Raw genomic sequence first — 10,870 nt, 5'->3', positions numbered from 1 at the left:
AGTCAACATGTAGTAGTTAAACATTGTAAAGCATTGACAGCAAACCTGAAAGCATGCAAGGAATGAAGGGAGATAAAAGTGTGTGCTCAGCAGTGGGAGGTGAGCTGAGACTTTCGTGAGTCATACACTGTGCAGTCGTGGCTTTACACCAGTAAGGATTAAGAGATCTTCACCTCTCCATTATTCACAATTGATGGCTTAACCGGATTTCGGGCTGACTCTGCCAGGCATGGCACCAATAGGCTCTTCACCCACCCTGATCGGATCGTTCAACAAATGTTAAAGCTGCAGAAAGACAAGAGGAAGACAAAGAAATAGCGCAAGAGCATCACTACGGATGAAAGTGATCTTTTGAGTGAACCTGTAAATGAAAGCTCAAATTCAGTGGCACCCAAGGAAGGGGTAAAGTACTATAAATTAAGCCTGTTCTCCCTCAAGGGAACTAAGTGGACTAAGTTTAGCCTGTTTTGAATCTCTGCCAATCAGCCCAATTCTCAGATGGCATGCCAGGTGCAGCCGAGCAGACCATGAAAGACATCCTGGCCTTGTGACTAAACAAAACCCTAAACAAACTAAACAAGCCACTTAATGATACCCTGAATAAAGCAGCTAGTGAAATTAAAGACTACTGTACTGATGACAAAAGCATATGGGTACTATTTGGTTTTTGGGTGACATTTCAGGATGAACCTAAAATTCACCTGAGGTGAACGTCATACTGCAATGCAAAATGTCCCGTTCAATATTTCAGTAGTTTTGCACAACTTGATGTTCTCTACCAAGGAGATTAACAGCAAAATTTAAGAGAGTATTTGATTTGAGAATTGACCTGCCTTGAAAGAGTATTCCCCTCACGTTGTCCAATGCTCTCTGTCAAATGTCAAAGCCCTCAAGTTCCCAGGAACCAAAGTCTCTCAGGACCTGGCGTAGAAGACCAACATCATCTCTATCCTAAAAAAAAAAAAGTCCAAGTAGAGGATATGCCGGTACTTCTTGTGGCTGCTGAGGAAGCATGGCCTGTCACAGAAGATGTTGAGGTAGCAAACACTGTACCAGATTATCACACTATTAGTCACTGCAAAATGCTCTAAATTGACTGAGGACTCTGTATTATCCGCACAATTGTCATTGTATCAGCATTACCGCATTAATGGTAACCTTTCATTGCTGAATGACTCTCCATAGTGTGGTCTATGTGCTGTGTCACAGTGGCTGTCCCTCATCATACTACACTGACTCCAACTACTGGGGACAAATTCTAAATTTTCAGCATATATCTGAAAAGTGTGATGTGCATTTGTATTTAACACCGTGTACTCTGATACCGTAATTACAATTTAGCGCAATCCATATCCATGTCCATTTTCCAAGCATGCTTATCAGATATTATTCCAAGCTTTGAACATGTCAAGGAGAACTGTTCCATTTACCATCTAAAAATGAGGGGGGAAGGGGGGGGGGCGTATGGGAAAGAGGCAAATCTACCAAGACATGGCCATCGACCTTAAAATTAATAGAGCAAGAAAGGAGAGGGTTGGTCAGAGAAGCAGCCAAGAGGTCCATGGTCAGCTCAAGAGGACATGCAGAAATCCACAACTCAGGTGGGGAAATATGTCCACATGACAATTAAGGTGTACACTCGACTAATCTGGCAAGAAGAAAGACTTTTTTGAAGAATAGGCATAAGAAGATGTTTTGGTCAAATGAGACAAAAGTTCCAATTTCGGGGCTTGAATGCAAAGCTAACCTGCTCATCACGTCCTCCAATGTGAAATACGGATGCTTTTCTTCAACAGCAACAGGAAAACTGGTCTGAATTGATGGAAAGAAGGATGTGGTGAAATACAGGGAAATCTTGGAAGAAAACCTGCTAGGGGTTCCAAAAGACTTGCGACTGGGATGCAGATTCATCTTCCAGCAAGAAAATGACCCTAAACATAAAGTCCGACCAATGAGGAGACGGTTTAAATCAAAGCATGTGTTAGAATGGCCCAGTCAAAGTGCATCTGTGGCAAGACTTGAATATTGCTGTTCACGGACACTCTTCATGTAATCCATCTGAGCTTGAACTATTTTACACAGAATGGGCAAACATTTCAGTCTTTACGGTACACATGGAAAGCTGGTAGAGACACACCTCAAAAGACTTGGAGCTGTAATTGCAGCAAAAGGTGACACTCCAAGTATAGAGGGAGAGCGGGCTGAATACAAATGTACACTGCATTTTTCAGATTTTTGCTAAGAATTGTGAAAACCACAAATCATATATCTTCTACTTTGCATTGGTCCATCCTAAAACCTCCCAACACAGCAGTTTGTGGTTGGAATGTGGCGAAAGCACTTCATTTCCTGGTTTAGTTAATCTAAATTCCTTTCCACCGTGGTGTTCACTTTGACATAAGACCTAATAGATGACACCTAACAACAGTACCTCACAATTGTGAGGCTTCAGACCGAATATTTCCAGAAGAAAGTGGCCACTGATCTTCGTGTCACAGCATAGTAGGTTTTATAGGAGACTGGAAGAGTCACAAAATGCCAGAGAAGAGGAAGGCCGTGAAAACGCGTTCATCAATTCATGGCTCAAATAATGTCAGATGATTTGTAAAAGTTAGTGCATTTTAGGTTCATGATGAAATTTCACCCATAAGTGGAATATCCTAATTTTTGTGAGTAGTGTATATCTAAGCACACAGTGATAAGATCAAGTTTTGTCAAAATGGATATTTATTTATACAAGTGACACTAACAGCCATTTGGCTTACGGACGCAGACTGTCTGCAAGTGCAACCATTAGATGGATATCAAGAACACCACAATCCTTCTGACTGAAGTGCTACAGCAGAACACAGATAAACATCGGTACCAGCAGACATACGGGTGCTAAACAAGACTTACTGGAGGGTTATCCAAATTTGGGACCTTACCATACATAAAACAAACATACAAGAAAGAATGACACGGACAAATTGAAAAGCAATGGAAGATTACTGAATGCATTCCTTGTAAATGATATGGACGCAACCAGAAATATACAAACAAAATTCTTCGCAACTCATTTTAGGATTTCAACAAAATTAAAAGTGAAAAGAGCCTAATCTTCTGACATGCCACCTATGTACATTACCAACATACAATTTATGTCAGTCATAATTGATGGATACTTTTTTCAAGTTAAGGATGTACAGTACAAGGCTTTCACTGTACAAGTCCTCACCAGAAAAAGCCACCATTATCCTAAGTTCCCTTTGACAGAAAACACACGATGAGGGGTTCGAGTCTCTTTTTTTTTTGACTGACAGCACAATGTAAATTTGTTTATAGTCAAAACAGTTCAGCAGTGCTGATAATTGACAATGTTCAAGAATGCAGAAAGAACCCTTGCAGCGGCAAAGGCCATTTTATTTAGGGTGTCCCTCTTTAGAGCAACATCAGCCCTTGCAAAATGTTTGATAAAATTGGAATTTTAAACATTTTTAAAAAGATGACGCCATGCTAAATTTTGGCGCAAAAAGTTGAAGCTCCCATGTCACCTATTTGCCATTCCTCGGTGCGAGCACTGCGCGAAAGAGAGAAGTGCCTTTAGCCTGGTAGAAGGTGACTATCATCTTGGTATTTGTGACTTCCGCATGTACAAAGCCTCCCAGGGTGGAAAAGCGGCCAGTGAAGAACTTGACGGAACCTTTGGGGACACGTTTCCAGTGGCGCATATCCGGATCCAGGAAGTTTCCGGCGCCGCTCACGACATAGCCCACCCCGGACTCATAAATGTACTACAAGGAAGGAGATGGGTTCAAAATCAAGAATGACTTTTGATGTGGATTTTACAGGAGCTTACCTGCAGATTGTGATCGTGGCCGCAGAAGTAGGCCGTAGTGTTGTATTTGAGCAGCAGCGGGCGGACCCTCTGCAGGAGGCATTCGGTGGGCCCGTGTTCGGACACTGACCACACCGGGTAGTGACCGGCCACGAGGAGGAAATCGGCCTTTGACTGAGCCAGCCTCTCCTCCAGCCATTTCACCTGCCGGTTGGCATCTGCTTCACTCATGGGGCGTTTGGGCTTCTCATCCACAAAGTCCAGAGAGTTCCCACACAGCTTTACAGTGTCAAGCATGATGATGGTCAGCGTTTTGTCCGTTTTGGGGATGCGGAAGTCCAGCTCATAGTAGTAGGAAGGGAAGTTCCTTATAGATAACAATCAAGTCAACAAACAGTCACCAAGCAACTTCGGTTGCACAGTAAACCTCTTGACTCATTCACATGTGAACTGACAAGGTTGGCACTGAATTAGTTTGAAGGGCAGTGTTTAATCCAGGGGTGGAAAATCTTTTGCGCCTAAGGATCACTTTTGATTTTAGCCTAATGTAAGAAGGAACATTTCAATTTAGAGATGGGAAGAACATCCAACCATTACAAAGAAATGTACAGTTATGTCTGTTTTTTAGTGGTTTTCTTCCTACCTCTGAGTGTTTTAATTAAATACGATAGAAATAATTTAATACAACGAATACTGTATTGCAGTGCATTGCAATGCTAGGAATATTCATGGACAGGTGTAGAACCATATTTGATGAGATTAGATGCACGAGATAGGCTTGGATGGAAAAAGATGACACGCTGGGGCGACCCCTAACGGGACAAGACGAAAGGAAAAGAAGAAGAAGAAGGTGTAAAACCAAATTTATACTTTTATACCCAATTTAAAGCTCTAAATTGTCTGAAGGCAGATGCAACTTTCAGTTTGTCATTTTAACATCAAGAACTAATGTAATGTAATAATCACTAGAGACCATGACACATCAGTTCCTGCATTTCTTTGATTTCCCATTTTAGATGCAATACAGACTAGCTGTGGGTCAACTGCAAAATTAACATAATCTTTACATGTACTGTACTAAGCTAGTTTCATCCGTTTCCCCGTAGGGCAATTTTGAATTTAGCTCCATCTACCTTCCCTGGCAACAAGTCCGGAAAAATAACAGTTGTACTGCATTGCTGCCTATCTTAAATTTCAGTTCAAGTTCTGTAATGAAATGCTCAATTGTCTTACGATGACAAGACTTGAAAGAGTGTCATTGTTAAAACAACAACAAAGGTCAGAAAAAACACCAGCGTTTACTATCAAGCGTCAATGTTTCATACACCCTGATGATTATCGACAGTGCTCCGGTTGTGTTTGTATAAACTGTACATGGCAAGTGTAGAGTTCAAAGTCAATTTCACAAGCCGAAACCTACAAGAACCACTGTTATTTCTTTTAAATTGGATGTCTGAATATTGTCATTCATCCAGGTCATTTTATTCTCCGGGCATTGAACAGTCAGGTTGCAATTAATTTCCGACCCCCAGCCCTTCCCCTCCACACAAACACATACACGCATTATAAACATACTATGACAGATAAAATGGAACATTTTTATTACCATCTTGCAGATTTCTGGGTGTAGTCAATCTGGGCTTGGACGTTCCCCGCGTGGTCGTGATTGCCAGCTAGAACGTACCAGGGCACATTGAGGGACTTTCCTGTGTACACAGCTTCAAAGGTGTCCTGTTTTTTTTTTTCAATTATTATTCAGATGACAACAAATCAGAACCACCGACTGGGTACAAAAGCGCTTCCAAAAAGCAATTGTTAAGTGTGTCTGCTATCTCTGGGCCTGACCTTGAATCTCGGAGAATCCACTGTGTCCACACCTTTAAAGTAGAAGTTATCACCAAGGGCCAGAACAAAGTCCGCTCCCATCTGCTCTGCTACTTTAGACATTTCATGAGCAGTGGCACTCTGCACCACAGTCATGTAGGGGGGGTAAGGTAAACCGCCCCAGTCTCCCAATGCTAGGAACTTAATGGAGGTCCTGTTAGCTGATAGAAGAAACACAACAAATCTTATCAAGAATGTGAAAAATGCCCGTGACACAGTAACACAGTACTCACCCCCGGCCAAGTCTTGCAAAGTAGCAGCATAGCAGTAGGCTGAAGGAACGATGGCAAGCACAATGGCTATTTGAATCAGTGCCATCTTCAAAGATAAAAACAAAACGAGATAAAATCAGATCATCATTGTGCAGCAGACCTAACCACAGCACTCAAGCGAATGCAAAACATGAACACAAAACTCAAAACAGGAACAGGAAAAGGTGTGACAGATCAAAGTTTGTCAAGCTCGGTGTGCACGCCTACGCTTCCTGGACCCTTCATCACTGCCTGGAACTTGTTTTGACTCGGTCGCTTCCTCACAGTGGCTTGTGATTGGCTGCAAGCAAAACTTGACATGTTCCAACTGAAGCTGATTAGTTACTCAGGCATTTTTTGAAGCAGACGAGGGTGAGAAGGTCAGAAACATTGCCTGCCTGACATAAGCACAAACATCCATGCAAGGAGCGTGTGAAGCTAGAAACGGATCATATCACTCACAGCTGATAAGTGATGTGGATAAACGGAGGTTGGGCCTTTCGTCCTGCAGGAGCGCTCCTCCTGCTCGTCCGTTTTATCAGCTGGGCCACGCCACGGAGGCATGACCAATGCTCACATGCTGGCTGACAAGAGTCTTGGGATTGGAGACTGGCCTAGACCTCATGATTTACGACGGTTATTATTGTAGAAATTTTTCCAGACGCCACTATTTCCACTTCACTTTGTGTCTTGCTACGTTTTTGCCATTTTTATTTGTACTTCCATTTTTGGATCAACTTGGGCATCACAGATGATGTTCTCACAAGTGTCAAACTCAAGACACAGCAGCCAGATCTAGCCGGCACCATCATTTTTAGTCCATGTAGTGTGTTTACTTCATGATCTTTGCTAATTGGTTTTCTTCTTTATATTTGGGGAGAGAGATCTCTGTGTGCGTGTTTGTATATCTATCTATCTATCTATCTATCTATCTATCTATCTATCTATCTATCTATCTATCTATCTATCTATCTATCTATCTATCTATCTATCTATCTATCTATCTATCTATCTATCTATCTATCTATCTATCTATCTATCTATCTATCTATCTATATATATATATATACATACACGTTTTCTGTATATATAACATACAGTGCTATGAAAAAGTGTCTCCCTCCTGATTTTTTTTTGCATATCACACGAAAAGGTTTCAGATTATCAAACCAATTTCAATATCACAGACAACCCAAGCAAATACAAAATGGAGTTTTTAAATGACAAATGAATTTCTCAAGGCACAAAAAAATCCAAACGTCTCAGACCTTCTGTGAAAAAGCAATTGTTAAATCGCAGTCACTGTAACTAACCGCAAATTTGAGAAAGGTGAGTTCAGGAGCCACACCCAAACTTGATTACCACCATACTTGTTGAATCAAGAAATCATTTAAATAAAAATCTGTCAGAGAATGTGAAGTTGCCTGCAAGAACCAATGCATCATCACATGATGGAAAAACAATCAAGAAGAAATGAGAAAAAAAAGGTGATTGAGATCCATCAGTATGGAAAAGGCTACAAAGCCATTTTCGAACGCTTTGGGGCTCCAGCAAACCACTGTCAAAGCCATTCGCACACTGGAAAACCGTCCCAGGAGTGGACTAACCACCAAAATTACTTCAAGAGTGTGACAAAGACTCATCCAGGAGGGCACACAAAAAAAATGTGCACAAAACCTAAAGACCTGCAGGGTTTGCTGGCCTCTGCCATAAGACAGAGACTGTCTAAAAATGGCCATGGGAGAGTCCCCAGGTAAAAACCCCTGCAAAGAATACAAAGGCTCATCTCATATTTGGAAAAAAAAAAAAAACTGTTTTGAAGGTGTATAGCATAAAAATGGCACAGCATTTGATAAAAAGAACATTATCCCAACAGTGACGCATGGTGGTGGCAGTGTGATGGTCTGGGGCTGCTTTGCCACCTCAGGACCAGGACAACTTACTGTGATTGCTGGAAAAATGTATTCTGCTTTCTACCAGAAATTCCTGTGGGAGAACTAATCATTAGTCAGTGCACTCAAACCCTCTTGGATCATGCAGCCAGATGATCCGAAACACACTAGCAAGTACACCTCCGAATCGCTCAAAAAACAAAACTACGTTTTGGAGTGGCCAAGTCAAGGTCCAGATTTAAATCCAATTGAGATGTTGTTGTGTGACCTTAAACGGGCAGTTCATCCAAGAAACCCTCCAACATCGCAGGGTTGAAACAATTTTGCTAAGACTGGGACAAAATTCCTCCAGAGCGATGTGAAAGACTCATCACCAATTATCGCAAATGGTTGGTATCGGGATATTGCTGCCGTTATTAGGTCAGGGGGCCAATTACGTTTTTACAGCGGGTCGGCAAAGTTTGGATTTTTTTCTATTCATAAATAAGTAATTGAATTGTCCTTTGAAAACTGCCTTTTTTATTCCCTTGGATGGTCTCTGAAAGATATTAAAATTGGTTTGACGATTTGAAACCTCTGTATGTTTGATAGATATGTAGGAAAAAAAATGAAATCAGGATGGGCGAAAAGTTTTTCACGGCACTGTGCATATATACATTACACACACACACTAACATATATGGCGGCACGGCAGGCGACTGGTTAGAGTGTCTGCCTCGCTGTTCTGAAATCCGGAGTTTAAATCCTGTAATCCTTTAAATCCACACACACACAGTTGAAGCCAGAAATTTACATAGACTGTGCAAAAACAAGTCAGACCAAACCTCACCTGTTTCATGTCAGTCAGTTTCGGCAAATGCCACAATAATGAGTGAGAGAATTTCTGAGAGAATTTCATGTTATTTTCTTCAAGGTCAAAAGTTTACATCCATTTCCTTAGTATGAAGTAGCATTTCCTTTTGAACTCCATGGTCACGCTACTTAGACTTTGTTATCCTCGAGCCACTTTTAAACCATTTTGGCAGTATGCTTCGGGTCATTGTCCATTTGGAAGACCCATTTGCGCCCAGGCTTTAACTTCCTGACTGATGTCTTGAGATGTTGCCTTAATAAGTCCATGTAATGCTCTTTCTTCATAATGTCGTGTATTTTATGGAGAGCTCGAACTCCTGTTGCAGCAAAACAGACCCACAAAATGATGCTGCCACCTCCAAGCTGCACAGTTGGGATGGTATTCTCAGGTTTACAAACTTCCCCCTTTTGCCCCCAGATGTAACAGCCATTATGGCCAAATAGCTCCACTTTAGTTTCATGAGACCACAGAACATGTCTCCAGATGTTAAGATCTTTGTCTTGGTGCTTTTTTGCAAACTGTAATCTGGTTTCTTTATGAGTTGATGGCTTCATTCTTAGTGAGTAGGCTTTCAGCCCATTTCAGTCTTCAGCTTTACAAGGTCTTTAGCTTTTGTTGTGGAGTTGATTTGCAATTTTTGGATCAAAACACATTCATCTCTGGGACACAGAGCCCGTCACCTTCCTGATCGGCGTGATGACTGGACATTCCCATGATGTTTATACTTGCGTACCATTGTTTCAAAGAATTAATGTGACACCTTCACACATCTGGAAATTCCACACAAGGATGAGCCAAACCTGTGTAGCGCAATGATTCTTTCTCTGATTTCCTGGCCGATATCTTTTGATTTTCCCATGATTTCGAACAAGCAAGTGGAGTCTTTGATTAAATACATCAAGGTGTGCCATCAATTAACTCACATTTTCAGTTAACCAAGAAGTCATGACCTCATCATCTGGGGCTTCCCCATGGTCTTTTTTTAACTGAATGTCTGTTGATCTTTATTCTTGTTTGTTCTGAATGTCGTACCAGGGCGGGACTGACTACTGGAGACAAATTGCTCGTGTTGTTACACACTTGACCGATAAAGCTGATTCTGATTAAAGACATAGTACTATTTGTGTATGCAAACTTTTGACCGTTAACCTCAAAGTTCTGAAGACCAGGGTTCAAATCCCAGACCCGCCTGTGTGGAGTTTGCATGTTCTCCCCGTGCCTGCATGTGTTTTCTCCAGGCATTCTGTTTTCCCCCCACAACCCAAAAACAAGACTCTAAATTGCCCCGAGGTGTGATTGTGAGTGCAACTGTTTTTGTCTCCATCGGCCCTGCAATTGGCTTGCAACCACTTCAGGGTGTATCCCGCCTCCTGCCAGATGACAGCTGGGATAGGCTCAGACACTCCCGTGACCCTTGTGAGGATAAGCAGTTCAGAAAATGGAAGGATACAAAATATGAAATTCTTTCAGAAATTCTGCCATTATTGTGGCATTTATCAGAAATAATTTTGGTGATCCTGACTGACCTGAAAGGAGCGGTTTAATTTGATTTGACTTCAATGAGACCAAAAAAAAGATTCTGCAGTGTATTTAAAACTCTCCCTTCAACTGTGCGCGCGCACAAACACAGTCAGTAGTGGTTTATGCCTTGCAACTTTGTCATAGATGCCATTTTCCTCCTTATTGCTGAGTCATGAACACAGATCGTAACTGAGTCAAAGAAAGCCTACAGTTTTTTTAGAAGTTCTTAGTTTTATTTTGGGATAATCTTTGTAGGCCAGCCACTCCTAGGAACGTTCACTAGTATTTCCCTATTTTCTCCATGAAAATAATGACTCTCCCAATGGTTTGCTGGAATCCTAAAGCTTCAGAAAGGTCTTGTACCTCTTTACAGACTCATACAGTACTGTATTTCTCGACCTTTCTGGAATCTCTTTGCATCGTATCATTTTGTTGCAGTTTTTCAAAAGATTTTTTGTCACACTTGATTTTGTCAGGACAGATTCTTTTCAAACGATTTCTTGATTAAACAGGTCTGGAGGTAATCAGGCTTGGGTGTGATCAGTGTAAATTAACCCAAAATTGTGATTAGCTACAACTGCAATGGGGTACTTACTTTTTCACACAAGGTGAGGTTACTTATCTTTTTTCTTGAATAAATTCAGTTACAATT

At 41.4% G+C, this 10,870-nt stretch overlaps 1 protein-coding gene across 1 annotated transcript; it reads right to left on the bottom strand.

Moving 5' to 3' along the window:
- Positions 1-2,720: 2,720 nt before the first annotated feature.
- acp5a (acid phosphatase 5a, tartrate resistant) lies at positions 2,721-6,234 on the bottom strand. The gene is made up of 5 exons (XM_061829699.1): positions 5,935-6,234; positions 5,663-5,862; positions 5,424-5,548; positions 3,839-4,184; positions 2,721-3,773 (listed from the first exon to the last, which is right to left on the bottom strand). Exons 1-5 carry the CDS (start codon positions 6,017-6,019, stop codon positions 3,534-3,536), a joined length of 996 nt encoding a protein of 331 aa, XP_061685683.1. The 5' UTR covers positions 6,020-6,234; the 3' UTR covers positions 2,721-3,533.
- Between the last annotated feature and the right edge of the window lie 4,636 nt (positions 6,235-10,870).

The sequence above is a fragment of the Syngnathoides biaculeatus genome, chromosome 9 (assembly GCF_019802595.1).
Source record: "Syngnathoides biaculeatus isolate LvHL_M chromosome 9, ASM1980259v1, whole genome shotgun sequence".
In the NCBI taxonomy this organism is placed as follows: domain Eukaryota; kingdom Metazoa; phylum Chordata; class Actinopteri; order Syngnathiformes; family Syngnathidae; genus Syngnathoides; species Syngnathoides biaculeatus.
Note: the sequence above shows the minus strand (reverse complement) of the source record. Positions and strands in the feature narration are given on the sequence as shown.

Coding starts and splice junctions, on each gene's coding strand:
- acp5a (XM_061829699.1), bottom strand. CDS start 6,019: ATGGCACTGATTCAAATAGCCATTGTGCTTGCCATCGTTCCTTCAGCC. Junction 5,549..5,662: donor TGGATTCTCCGAGATTCAAG/GTCAGGCCCAGA, acceptor AAAAAAAAACAG/GACACCTTTGAAGCTGTGTA. Junction 3,774..3,838: donor GCCACGATCACAATCTGCAG/GTAAGCTCCTGT, acceptor CCTTCCTTGTAG/TACATTTATGAGTCCGGGGT.